This window comes from Saccopteryx leptura, chromosome 3, assembly GCF_036850995.1.
Source record: "Saccopteryx leptura isolate mSacLep1 chromosome 3, mSacLep1_pri_phased_curated, whole genome shotgun sequence".
NCBI classification, from domain to species: domain Eukaryota; kingdom Metazoa; phylum Chordata; class Mammalia; order Chiroptera; family Emballonuridae; genus Saccopteryx; species Saccopteryx leptura.
In genome coordinates this window covers 192,638,887-192,653,522 of record NC_089505.1, presented here as the reverse complement: position 1 = coordinate 192,653,522, position 14,636 = coordinate 192,638,887, and the positions used below count along the sequence as shown (strand labels likewise).

General features: G+C 42.8%; 1 protein-coding gene across 2 annotated transcripts in view; it reads right to left on the bottom strand.

Annotated features, from left to right (window-relative positions):
* Positions 1–14,636, bottom strand: part of JARID2 (jumonji and AT-rich interaction domain containing 2) — a 296,798-nt gene that overhangs the window by 137,716 nt on the left and 144,446 nt on the right. For both annotated transcript variants that reach the window (XM_066377097.1, XM_066377099.1), the window contains exon 2: positions 8,588–8,723. In XM_066377097.1, coding sequence (XP_066233194.1) covers positions 8,588–8,723 — 136 coding nt within the window. The remainder of the gene's footprint in view (positions 1–8,587; positions 8,724–14,636) is intronic.

The following is a 14,636-nucleotide window of genomic DNA, read 5'->3' as shown; positions in this document are numbered from 1 at the left end:
AACTAGAAAGATGGAGCTGTCATTTATTGACAGTGGGAAGCTGGGCAGGGCATATGCAGAAGAGACTGGATTTAGATGGGTTAGCATCAGCATACCTCAAGTTCATGAGGCCTGTCAAGAAATCAAAGTGCAAAAGACAGAAGTTCAAGAGAGGTACGAACATGTCCAGTGCTGCCAAAAAGACAACTAAAGAAAGCCACACTGACTGAAAATTGAGTTTGGCAACCTTGGTAAACTGGGCTGACTCTTGGGGTTCCAAGAGAATGAATGAGGAGAGGATATTAACATGAGTATAAATAGCAGAGGGAGACAAACTGTTTAGACATTTTCTTTCAGAATTTGTGATATGAGATCAATAGAGAGTTTATTTTTTATTACGGGAGAAACTGCTATATGTTTTGTTTACTGAAGGGAATGATCTAGTAGAGAAGTAAATTAGCGATGAAGAAAGGAAGGATAGATTCCGGAGTGATGTTCTTGTAGACGAGAGTCCGGCATACAAAGGGAGAGTGACCGGAGACAGAAAGACCCTTACAGGTGAGCAGCCTAAGAAACATCCCACACACTGTGAAGCTCCATCCTCTTGTCATCCACAGCCCTCAAAGCTAGTCTCTAAGAACTGTGTCAAGCAGGGAAACCCTGCAGGACTCTCTCAAGCTCAGACATCAGACACACCCCATGTCTGTCCTAGCCATCCGCTCTCCTAGGTGACTCCCTAGTACCAAAGGGGTCCATAATCTGAGGAGGAGGAGGATGTAATCAGGGAAGCAGCGCAGAGCCTGTAGAACTGACAGAGGTAGGCGGAGAGAAGTGGAGGCAGAACACAGTAGGTCTCAAACACAAAGTGATGGGGTGGAGGAGCCTAAGAACACATCAACCTCCACAGGCACCTCCATTCTTAACTCTCCATGAAATGCTCGCATGCAGCTGTGCCTACAGGAAAGCCTGGCACACCTCACCATCGTTTGAATTTCTGGTTCCAATCAGCCTTCAGCATGATCCATTCCTTCCAGTAAAGCTCATCATCCAGGCCCAAAATTCTTCACCTGACCTCTATACCTCCAAAAGCCCCTTCCTGCTCTAACCGCCCATAATTCTGTGGCCAAAGGGCTGCAGTTAGGCCGGTCGCTTCCTCATTGCCACGGCAGTCCAAGGGCACCACCACAGAAACGATCTACGATCTATGTACAGGTCCTCACCCTGCCATAGCACTACCCTCTCCCAACCCCCTGCCCTTGCCCAAAGTCCCACAGCTCTCAAGGCTCATGGAATGCAACTTCTTCACGGAGCTATTCCCAAAAGCTGCACACTGGGCTGTGTACTCCATCTGGCCCCGCTAGCCGCCTCACACCAGACCAAACGGGCACACTCCTGAGTGTTGAAGCATCCCTCCACAGTAATTTGGGCTGCTTCCTGGTCCCAGGTTACATGTTTTCTCATGTTGAAAAATGCACACCTACAATTAAAAAGTATCTTATAAATTATAATGGTTATACTTATAATTGGAAGCATTTTTCTCTTTTAAAAATGTTTACTTTATTGATTTTAGAGACAGGAAGGGAGCAAGCAGGAGAAAGACAGGAACATCCATTCCTGTATGTGCCCTGAGACTAGGGATGGAACTGGCAACCTCTGTACTTCGGGATGATGTCTAACCATCCAAGCCATCTGGCCAGGGCTTTTTTTCCTTTCTTACTGATCCATAAAATCATGGTGTATCATTCAATGTCACTTTAGATGGGATAAAACAAGGTAATCTGACTCCTCCATGATAGGCAACTAGAGTTCAGTTTTTCTTGCTCACAACACCTCCTACATCTAAAAACTCCCTCAGGTGTTGACCAAATGGAAGCTCTATCAGAAATGCCCAAACTGCATTTCTTAGACCATAAACCAGTTACAAGAAAGCACAGAGAAAGAAGTTAAACTTTCTCGACTCTACCATTTTCCAGGATAGGTGTACCTTTGGTTTTTTGGGGGTGTTTTTTTTTTTTTAATTATAAATTTTAGAGAGACAGAAGAAGGGAAAGAGACAGAAACATCAATCTGCTCCTGCATGTGCCCTGATCAGGGATGGAACACACACTTTGCTTTTAACGATGAATAAATTTAATTTGTTTTCAACAACAGGTACTTATCCTCATTTCGCCCAGCCCTCTGTCTCATAACATGTTGTCTCACAGGTCTGGGGACACAGGGAAACAAAGTCTGAGGCTGCTGTTTTAGAGAAAACTTAAAACCCCAACCTGCAGCAGCTGCTGAGCAGCCTGACTGGTGCCTCGTGCAGCTCACAGAGCACTTCAGCACGTATATATACACCAGCAGTTCAATTTGCACAAAGCTAAAGGTACACCAATTTGGGGGGGATTGATCTTCCCTGTCAGGACCATGTTTAGAACCCGAAAGCTTCAGGCTAAGGGAAAGCAACCATGCAAGTATTACATTCTCTTCAAACATGACTCCATAAACAATCCATTCATTAGGCAAGGTACCCTGAATTTTACTCCGAAATCATTTTTTATTTTATGCTGTGAACAATAAATTTGTAGGACTTGGGCCCATGTTTCAATCAACACACATCACGAATCTTTAAGACTGAAGGAAGTCCAAAATTCTCCTTAAAAAGAAAAAGCAGGCGGGGGCGGAGTGGTTGTCTCCCTCTATCTACACTTCCAGCTTCAGTCCTTGCCTTCAACTGGCAGGTGTTGCTAGGAAGGCCACTCCCCGTCTCACCATCCAGCGAGATGGCTGATAGTCGATTTGACAGCCTGCTACTTTGACAACAGTAATGAAAGTGCAAATCTCTATCTCTACATGAAGAAACATAAAGAAATGAATGTACATTGTGTGCCTGTGACTAAAGTCAGAAGGTAACCATCAGGAGGAGTACAATTATTTTTGCTTCCTCTATTTAAGTACAAGGTCTAATGAGGCCCAGGAAACATGCTCCCAGTGAAAGATTTTACTGGTCTATTTCAAAAGAAACTATTTAAAAATGTCTTCCTAAAAATTCTTATTTTGGGGATCAGATCCTTATGGAAGGTTCCAAAGTTAACTGTTTATCTATCTAGGCAGTGGCTGAACACAGGGGAGCTCTAGTCAGTACAAAAAGCTGGGGTTTAAATGCTGGCTCTGCCCCATCCTCCTTGTGTCAGCAATCTGCTAATCTACTCTAGCTTGTTGTCTTCTCATCTACAAAATGGTCTGTTCTGCCTGACCTGTGGTGGCACAGTGGCTGGAGTGTAGAGCTAGAACGCTGAGGCTGCCCTTTCAGAACCCCCACTTGCCTGGTCAAGGGACCTATGGAAGCAACAAATGGATGCTTCCCGCTCCTCACCCTCCTCACCCCCGCCTTTCTCTCACTCTCTCTCTAGAATAAATAAATTCTTCTAAAAAATAAAATGTTTTGGTCTGAAGATTAAATAAGTGAAACATGGGTAAAGTGTTCGCACAGTACCTAAAGCAAATAGTAAGCACTCACTCAGTGAGGTTAGTTGTCACAACCAGGACCCACAGGAAGAGTCTAAGAAAAGGATCCAGCTTTCCTTACATCTATCTAGTAGGGGCTCTTCAGCTGGACAGAGGGCTGGCTGAATCTCAGATAATGTAGACAGAGAGCAAATAAAATTCAAATGCAACTAATAGCTCCCCTCTCTTACTCTGTAATTATGTATGCTCATTATCTGTGTGACATGTTATTTAAATGTCCCTAATTTCATCCCCAGTGGGCTAAGGGTCCTCAAAGAATGTTCATGGCCTCAGCCTTTGCCAGCCCTTTCCTAAGCTTTTGTCAATTTACTTCAGCTACCAAAAGTGACATTATCTACAGCAGGAAGTAGACAGAAAGGCTCACGATCAGCCAACATCTTAATCTTAGCACTGCCTCCTATGCCTGACTATGGCTCAGCTCAGTTCCTACAAAGACAATCCATGACACCATTCAGGACGCACATTCACAACTGCTAGGAGGACAAGAAAATTCATTCCATCACTTTAAAACCACAAAAGCAAGACTGATGGCAAACATGGAATTTACTGTCTTATGTTTGCTTGTGTTATTACTACTACACTAGACCTGCAGAAATGAGGCAGCTGAGCTCAGCTGCTCAAATACAAGCTGCTGCTGTTTGTAAACTGCTAACATACACCAGACCTCTGACCAGCCTCACACAAGAGGGAAGTGCAAGGGACTGCTTGTACGGCATCCTAGACCTAGACTTAGTGGAAGTGATGTCCATTCAAATCAGATGCAAAATTATGTCAAGCCCATTCTATTGCTAATGCAAAATGTTAGTTGAAGTGAAACTGCAATACTTCTTCCGTGTAGTAAATAACCAAATGAGAGTTAGTAAAGCCACTACACCACACATAACACAAAGCTCCAGAGGGTTTATTCAGGTTACAGCTGAAAAAAACCAAGGTGAACATACTTAGAGGTATGTCACTACCCAAGATCCCCAAGTAATAAAGCATGAGCAGGGTGGGACAGGGGTAGAAGTACCCCATCAACCTTTCTGGGGAACACCCATGTACAATCAAGCTTCATACCCTACCTCACAGCAAGCTCTCCGCTCCGTACTGGGCAGTTTCAGAACTTTACCACCAGATAAATTTCTGTCACAATTAGAACTGTACTGATGGACTTATTTCAACTTTTAAAAAGGAACCTTTGAGGGGTTCGGGGAACTAAAAATAGCAAAAAATAAATAAAAGAAAAACAAGTACTGTGCATGACTGCTGAAACCACTCTCCCTCGGCTACATTGTCTTCACTTGCTCGACAATGAAGAACATTGACATTGTATGCTGTGACGTACAGCTTAAAACAGGGCCACTCTCTTGCACAGTATTTGAATGATGATCTACTATAAAGCATCCATTCAAACTCAAGTGATGCACATATACACACATTCAGTGAGAACACCACTTGCAAACTTCCCTACTCCCAACCTCATTGAGCCAAAAATGTCTTGAATGTTCCCTGCTATTTCAGCTCTCTGGATCACACCCTCCAAGAGAGCACTCCTGAGATTTCGGGACCTAAAAAGAAGGAGTTATTCCCATGGTAACGATTCTGTTTTCCTGTGCTTTCAGAGGCCCCCAAACAGGAAAGTACACTTTAACATGTTAGCAGCCTTTAAGAAAACTCTTCTTAAAACACACTTAAGCCTGACCTGAGGTGGTTCAGGGAATAAAGCATCGACCTGGAATGCTGAGGTTGCAGGTTCTAAACCCTGGATTCGCCCCGTCAAGGCATGTATGGGAGTTAATGCTTCCTGCTCCTCCCCCCTCTAAAATGAATAAATAAAATAAAAAAATAAATAAGCAAACAAACAAACACTTAGGTTCTGAAACAAGGAGATGTGTTTACTTAGAACTGCTATTGAAATGCAATACACAGAATAACAAAAAGGTGGCCTTGGAATGCGGCCCGCATGCACGCATGCACAAACACCGCACCAACACCACAGCAACCAGAAAAGACATATTCACCACAACTTCACAACCAGAATGAGGAGTGTTAAGAAAGAAAGGAAGAGAGAAAGAGAGAAAGAGAGAAAGAAAGAAAGAAAGAAAGAAAGAAAGAAAGAAAGAAAGAAAGAAAGAAAGAAAGAAAGAAAGAAAGAAAGTCGTTAAAAAGAAAAGACAACTCAGTCTTTATCAGAGTGAAAGGCAATCTAACACGACGAAAACTACCTTTTCTTTATGAAGCTGGCAAAAGAATTATTGAAAGCCTTCAATGATCCTATAAAGACTTCTTTGACAACTTTTCTTAGAAGTCTCTCCTCAGCATTGCCACTCCTCAAATGCCAATAAAAACGAAAGCCACCAGCCAACCTGTAGTAGCTCAGTGGATAAAGATCGACCTGGGATGCTGAGGTCACTGGTTCAAATCCCTGGGCTTGCCTGGTCAAGGCACATACAGGAAGCAACTACTATGAGTATATGCTTCCTGCTTCTCTCCCCTCTTTCTTACTCTCTCCCCCTTCTCTTAAAAAAAAAAAAAATCCAAAAAAAAAATCAATAAAATCTTAAAAAAAAGAAAACCCACAAAGGACCATGTAACCAAACTAGTTAGCCCTGTCTTTTTTCTTCCTGAATGAATGACTTAACTTTAGTATTCATTCTTTAACCCAAATTCCACTTTTATTTAATCCTAGACACCTGGCTAACTTCTTGTCCTAAAAGTGTATTTCTCCCTGTTAGGCTGTATTTTTTGTTTCTTTGTTTCTTTGTTATATAATTTTTTTTTCCCCCCTGAAGCTGGAAACGGGGAGAGACAGTCAGACAGACTCCCGCATGTGCCCGACCGGGATCCACCCGGGACGCCCACCAGGGGGCGACGCTCTGCCCACCAGGGGGCATCGCTCTGTCGAGACCAGAGCTACTCCAGCGCCTGGGGCAGAGGCCAAGGAGCCATCCCCAACGCCCAAGCCATCCTTGCTCCAATGGAGCCTCGCTGCGGGAGGGGAAGAGAGAGACAGAGAGGAAGGAGAGGGGGAGGGGTGGAGAAGCAGATGGGCGCTTCTCCTGTGTGCCCTGGCCGGAAATCAAACCTGGGACCCCTGCACGCCAGGCCGACGCTCTACCACTGAGCCAACCGGCCTCTTTGTTTATAATTTAAAGATTCCAAAAGCAGTGAAGCATCAGCAGTCATAAACAGCAGAATAAGTGCGTTCCTATCGCAACACTAAGATCTAAACCCCTAACAGCCAGTTTGTTTGTTTTTAGCTGATTTTGGAAAGAAAGGGGGTGGGATGGGAGAGGCAGGCACTAACCTGTTCTGTTTATTTATGCATTCATTGCCTGATTCTTGTATGTGCCCTGACCAGGACCGAACCAGCAACCTTGGTATATCAGGACAACACTCTAACCAATTTAGCTCCCTGGCCAGGGCTGCTCTACTCTAACTCCAGGACTCAATGATATTCTCCCCATTACCCTCCCCAAAAACTTAAGCAAAACTCTGCTCCTCAATTTATTTTCAATGGGGTTACATCCAAATAAGATATTTTCAGTTTACAGTGGGTTTAAATTGAAAATGCATTTAATACGCCTAAGCTAACATAGTTTAGCCCAGCCTACCTTAAATGTGCTCAGAACACTTTTAGCCTACAGTGTAGAAAAATGGTCTAACAAAGTCTGTTTTATAATAGTGTTGAGTATCTCATGTAATGTATGATATACATACATCACTGTCACACCCTCAGTAAGTTGAAAAGTTGTTAACTCAAACCATCCTAAGTTGGGGGACCATTTGTATTCAATATGAAATGACAAGTATCACATTAAATATTCTCTAAATAGATACAGGGCAACAGTTTACTGTATTACAGGCAGCCAAGGAGTACATGAGGTCTCTGTCAGATACCCACGGGGGATCAAATTGAATACCTATGGCAATAGATTCTATTGCTTCTTTTACTTCTGCAAATGTGAAAGAAAGTTAAAAAGGGCCATTCCCATTACATGTTTGCTAAGAATTCAGGCAGTTCTTATTTCAAACCACACAATATTAGAGGACAGTTAAAGAACTTGAGTGGATAGCAGGGAGATCATCTTGCAAAATCCAATCAGCGCCCTGTGGAAACAGAACAGCACACGTCCTGTCTGTAAGCACTATTTCCAACAGGAGGCTTCCAAACAACTCACCTTGAAACTAAGCAGGCTGGATAGAAACAGGTAACCCTACGTGAAACTGCGTCCTGGAAAACTAACTGCTACCCACATGTGATGACTGTTACACCATGAGCAGAGCAAAAATTCTAAGAAAGAACAGATCTCTTCCTCATCTCCCAGCTCCAAGCCAAACAAGTACAAACCAGAGCATGATCGATTCACATTATCTATAATTCTAGTAGATTATTAAGTGTAAGAGAAACTGGAATACCACACCACAGCCAGAGCCCTGTAATATAACCAAAATTTGTTCTGACATGGTTTCACCGGATGATTTCATCTGAACCTTATTAGACCTCATAAAAAAATTTTTTTTAAAGACATCAAAACAAATTTAGATAGGAGCAAGTTTCCTTGAAGGCTTCAAGGATCCTTTTGATAACCATAAAGGAAGAAGTACACATCTGCGTGCATAGAAATTCCATACCACTATATACTTGCTACTGGGGAAGCAACCAGTCCAACCAGATCAACATACAAGGAAGTGGGTACTTAGGAGGCTGCTGCGCCCAAGAGCAGGGAGGGCAGTAGGCACACCCTGGATCTAGGCTACTTCCTTTACAAACATGATAAGCACCTAAGGCTCCGCACTGCAGCAAGATCATCAAGGCTTCTGCTGTCAAACTTGGGTATGAAGCAGAGACGCACAGAAAAACCTGTAAAACATGCTCCACATTCAACTCAGGACCCAATGAGAAATCAGATGTGAAGCCCTGGTCCTGTGTTCAGGGACCGGACTAACAAAGGCACCTTACCAACTATACTGTGCAGCACAGAAAGGAACATAAAAATGAATCTGTAAGCCCAACCAGATGTCCAGAATAACTGCTGATAAGGACCAGCTTAGAAAGCACATGCCACTCAGAAACAAGGCCATGCCCAGAGGTTCCAACAAGTAGTCAACTCACCATTCACTGTTTTCAGGCTCCCAGCAATGCCTTCACCATGCTGCCTCTTCTGGGCATTCTTGAATTCCTTCAGTGACAAATAAAGGACCTTACGTACCACCCTTTCTTCTGACCATGGAATCCCATCACTGTCATCCTGGAGAAACAGAAAGAAATGAAAAGGAAATTACTTAAAAGAAAGCAAGTAAATAAATATCAAGAGTCAGAATGTACTTTAAAATAATAATTCAAACAAGTACTATGTGATCAAGACATGGTTCTGGAGATCAATATTACATCACATGATAAAGGGTCAGCACTGGCCCCCTTCTGACATCTGGAGAGGCCTCAGGTGAAAAGCCAACCCACAGACTGTACAAGAGACTGAAAGAAAGACAAAACCACCTCGCTCTCTTTGACACCCACAGCCAAAGAGCCTCATTAATAGGCAATACTGAAGTTTCCTCTGTTCCTGGCAAAATTCAGAAAAAGCAGTTACTACACTCACAACACGAGGTATAATGAACCCGGCACTAGAGTTTGTTAACGTAAGTAATGCCAGAATGGAAATGGCCCCACAGACATGCACTCCACTTTTTTGGAAGTTTGGTTGTTCTACCTTCAAGGAAATTTACAATTCAGTCAGAATGAAATTGGACCAGCAATCACCTCTTAAAGAAATGAGTCACAAATGAACAAGAAGGGAGAGAAAGAGAAACCACTGTGGAAAAAGGCAATGGATTTGTGGGGTGGGTGGGAGTGGGGCGGACAAAGAAGGGATAAAAAAAATGCACACAAGCTAATAAATAACAGGTCTTGAAGGTCTCATTTAAAAGCACAGCTCCCTTTATATCTGTTGTATCAGATCCAATGCAAGTTCCCATGAGAGGAATAAGCAAAATGAAGGCCAGGTTCGGGTTCGGAGGTGGGGGAGGGGAATCAAAGAACAAGCAGCCAGCCTGGAAACCACTCCAGCAGGAAAGAGACAAAGAATGATTAGCACTGAAGAAGCACTAAAGGAGGAGAGGAGGAGGGGAGAAGGGGAAGAGGGGAGGAGGGGAACAGGGAGACACACCAGTTGGAAACTGAGACAGAACAAGAGTCCAGCCTGGAGGCTGCAGGTGGCTGCTACCAGTGATTGAACTGAGCTGAACTACTGTAGAGAATCAAGAAGAAGGTGTACACATAAGGGCAGGACATTCATAGGTTCTTCAGTGGATAGCTACGCACACTTTGCTTATCTAAGAAGCCCTCACTTTCAACACCTGCTTCAAGACTTAACCATTTATTAATAGTTCAATTTAGAGATGGAAGTATTGGACCTTCTCAGGTATTTTGGGCCTTAAGGAAAACATTAATACCCTGGGTAAAAACAAAATTTTCGATATTTGTGTTCCTTTCGTTCAAATAGGAACCTGAACACCTCAGAGTCAGAAGGGTACTGCTGTATTGGATGTCCAACAGGTTGGGTTTTCACCCCCTGCCACCATCAGGTGATAAAACAACCCCACCGGACTCCAATAAGGGGGTTGGGTTACCTCACGTCTTTTCCAGCTCTTAAATTCTTAAACTCTGCATAAACACTCACTACATCTTAGAAATCCAACCACATAGAAACTCTAAGCCCTAAATAACTTAAGTTGTACTCTTGTTAAGCTTCCAGGATTTCCTAGAATGAGAGTAAGTCTCCGTCTTCTATAATAAGAGGAAGAGAAGTCCTGGGTAAGAAGGGAGCTAGGATTTCCACCTTCCTTCCACACCCTCCACTCCTATAGACCTGCCAAGCCAAGATTTCCATTACCTCTACAGGAAGGAGGCACATCATGTCTTCCGGTCGCTAGTCTAAGCCATCTTCGAACCAGGGTCGTGATTGAAATTCAACCATGAATGCTAAAAGAAGCCAGCAAATTTTGCCTCAACTTGACAGGAGGAACACACACAATTTAACTGCTACCTAATATAAGTCACTAGAAACCTTCCAATCACATAGTTAAAAATCAGGAAAATGAAGCACTCTGTCTGACCAGACCCATTTGAGCAGCCCAAATAACTAACCTGAGAGTAGAAGGCAGATGAAGGCAGATGATTTCGCTATGCAACACACACAGAGGACATCGTGTTTGAATTCACTCTCATAGCAACTCCCTTGAGTTTGCATGAAAGTTCCACTGGCATATTCATTGCCACTGAATGATCGTCTTAAATGCAGGAGTTATGCTTCTTAGGCTGAAATCCACCTTTTCAGTTTCCACAATCTATGCAATAAAGACTGCACAACAAAATCCTGTTCATCGCAATCAAGTTCCTCTTTTCCTCCATGTGCATCGCCACAACAGTGATGTGACAATAAACTATTATTTCCTACATATGCACAATTTATAAATTAGAAAGCCTCAAAACAGCTCTCAATGTAAAATTCCTGTCATAATTTCCTGCATCCTGTTTGGTTGGTACCTTCATTCTGACATCACACCTCCATACCAGAGAATTACCGTATTTACCCGTACTTTAAAAAAAAAATTGGGGTCTAAAAACTGGGTGTGTTTTATACAGTGGTTGTAGATTTATTTTACTTGCATTTCCCATTTTTTTTGTGTAGATGATGAGCTGTATGAATTTTATCATGTATAAAACTTGAGTTCAATAACTTTATGTAATACTTGTTTTTTCCCTTCAAATTTCGGGCCCCAAAATTAAGGTGTGTCTTATGCATGGGAGCGTCTTATACATGGGAAAATACGATACAACCCTACCACTAATGTCTAATTAAAACAAAAACCACATGAGATGGAAACTGCTGGAAAGAAAGACACATTTAAGGTTCACTTAGTAGAGTGAGAGTGGCTTCATTACAACTACAAAGTAATTTAAATACAAGAAAAGCAAATCCATGACATAAATTAATGGGTTTTCAAATTCTAAACATCAGAAAAACATCAAACTTTTTTTTTAACTTTTATTTATTCATTTTTAGAGGGGAGAGGGGAGAGGGGAGAGGGGAGAAGGGAGAAGGGAGAGGGGAGAGGGGAGAGGGGAGAGGGGAGAGGGGAGAGGGGAGGGAGAGGGGAGAGGGGAGAGGGGAGAGGGGAGAGGGGAGAGGGGAGAGGGAGAAGGGGGGAGGAGCTGGAAGTATCAACTCCCATATGTGCCTTGACCAGGCAAGACCAGGGTTTTGAACCGGCGACCTCAGCATTTCCAGGTCGACGCTTTATCCACTGCGCCACCACAGGTCAGGCCAAAACATCAAACTTGTAAAAAAATTTCATCACCTGTGTTCTTTTATAATCTAGAATGCTGGTCAGTGCTTGTCACCTCTCTCAATACTGATATAAGATACACAAACCAAAGAGGTGATACAGGTAGGTGATACATTGACTCTGTTACATTTCCAAAAGCTTGATACATAGGCAATAAGTCAGAAATTAAAATTTTAAACTGCCTCTCACAGCTGCAGAGTCATGATGAATCACCCTACAGTCACTGACAGAACAGGGTAGTGGAACACCTCCCCAGCGTAATGCCAGATGCAGAATCAAAGGTGTGCAACCGACCAGGAGGCAACACAGTGCTCTCCAAACTGGGTGTGCTTCAAGTCTAATCCTCACTCTTCTGCTCAGTACAGCCAAGCACCGAGTGCTCTCAAGAGCAGCTCTGACAAAACTATCATTAAAGGGCTGGCAACTCAAGATACAAACCTCTCTCTCTCTATCTTTCTTTCTCTCTCTCTCTCTCTCTCTCTGAGTTTATTTGACCTCTAACTGTGTGGCTTCCTTTTTATTTTTCCTTTTTCAATAGTACATGCTCTCTCTCTCTCTCTCTCTCTGAGTTTATATGACCTCTAACTGTGTGGCTTCCTTTTTATTTTTCCTTTTTCAATAGTACATGCTCTCTCTCTCTCTCTCTCTCTCTCTGAGTTTATATGACCTCTAACTGTGTGGCTTCCTTTTTATTTTTCCTTTTTCAATAGCTGTCTTATTTAATCAGCCACTAAACAATGTCTGCATGGGATCAGGAAATCTTCCTCCTGTTCACCATTGTTATCTTAGCACCTAAAACATACCTGTTAGTGTAAGAGCTCAATAAATATGTATTTCTGGAAACAATAAAAATTCAAGCTCAATCTCACTTACATCTACTCCTACTTGGCCTGCCAGTGCCTAATCTTACTAATATCCAGGATGTTTTAAGTGCAGCACCTGAAATCACTACATTTCCTTGACAAATCACTGCTACCTCTATAAAACACTCCATACAGTGTGACAAATCCCAAAGGGCCAGGCTACCCCTCTCATTCTCTGCAGTAGGCTTAACAAACTGCTACACAGTAGCTGCACCATCCCTTTTTCAACCACCTAGGTGCCTGCAAAAAAAACAGGGCCTATCACATGGTCTAAAAGGGCTCGAGTCTGCCTGGTCTGTGGTAATGCAGTGGATAAAGCATTGACCTGGAAAGCTGAGGTCGCCGGTTCGAAACCCTGGGCTTGCCCGGTCAAGTCACATATGGGAGTTGATGCTTCCTGCTCCTCCCTCTGTCTTTCTCTCTTTCTCTCTCTCTTCTCTCTCTAAAAATAAATAAAATCTGAAAGGGCCCAAGTCTAATGACTCTCTCAGTCTCTTAGCTTCAGCTAAATACAGACCAACTCCTTCACAAAATACATCTCTGTTCTTTTCCCTGCCGCCTCCTCCCCCACACCTGTACAGTCTCCCTTTCCTCTACGTCTCCCAGCATTCTCTCATTTTATGCCCCTCCAACCTCTCGTATTGCATTATTCATTCCCCAACCAGTTGTCAAATCAATCCATGTCCCACTCCTACCTCAGTATTCAAAAATCCTAATGATCCCTTTGAAATTCCTAGACCTGGCTCTGCCTTTCCTCAAGTGGAGTCATCAGGGCCTGATGGTGCAGCACTGAACAGAGAGAGACTCTTTCCGGCCTCCTCCAGAATGCTCCCACCAAACTGAGAACCTTGTCAGTTCTGGTTTACTGGTCAGCTTAATAAAGGAAGATGTAGGAAGAGTTGTAGCCAGTGAGGTCAGAGTCCAGCAGGCTCAGTATGATGCAAATTAAGCTCTCCAGAGTGAGTGGCAGTTATAAATTTCATTAAAGATTTCAAAACAAATATTGCAATTTTGGGTTTCAATTAAGACCTCTAAGCTAACACATCACCAAAAATAGGGGTACACAATTCAAGCTCCCAAACAATGTACCCCTTTTTCCTCATTCCCACCCAATCTCTTTTATTTCCCCAACCTCAAAGCAAATGCTTTGCAAACACTGACATAAATAAAAATATTTGGCTCTGTTGACAAGAGGGGAAAAAAATAAAAGTAAAATCACATAGATTTACATTCACTTTGCTATTGACTACCAAAAATCACTTTGTTTGGCTAATGGAAGACTGAGTAATAGGCCCTTTAAAAGTGACAAGATTTTCCTTGCATCTGCAAAACATCTGCCACTCTTTGAAATAACTGGAGAATTTTTTACCAAAGGTGGCAACTGGTCAGAATTTAAACTTGAATGTTTACGATCATAATCTTTCTTATTAAAAGGAAAAAATAAATAATTAGTACCAACAAACTAGATACTCAAACTTACAAGAAAAAAGGCACAAGATACTACATTCCTTGAAGCAGTAGCAGCATCTAACCATTCTCAAAAGCTCACTTTCAAGTTAGAGATTAAACAGCCTTCAGCGACCTCTTTTCATAACAGTGCAGCTCCAAACGAGGCCCACAGACCTCCAGGGCCTTAACCACATAGCAGTTTGTTAGAAACACAGGCTTCTGGACACCACCTCAGACCTACTGAAATCAGAACCTGCATTCTAAGAAGTTCCCCACGTGATTCCCACGCACATCCAAGTTTCAAAGCTCTGCTGTACACTTGTTCTCCACCCCATGCCTACTTCATACCACTTCTCTAATTCCCATCAGAATGCAGGCAAAGGCAAAGGTCAAGATGAGGTGAAACCCTAATACAACACTTCTAACTTCCATCTACTGTTGGCATGTCCCCTGTCAGAACTGAGAACTCTCCATTAGCATACCCTGAGAAACCTCCACCTT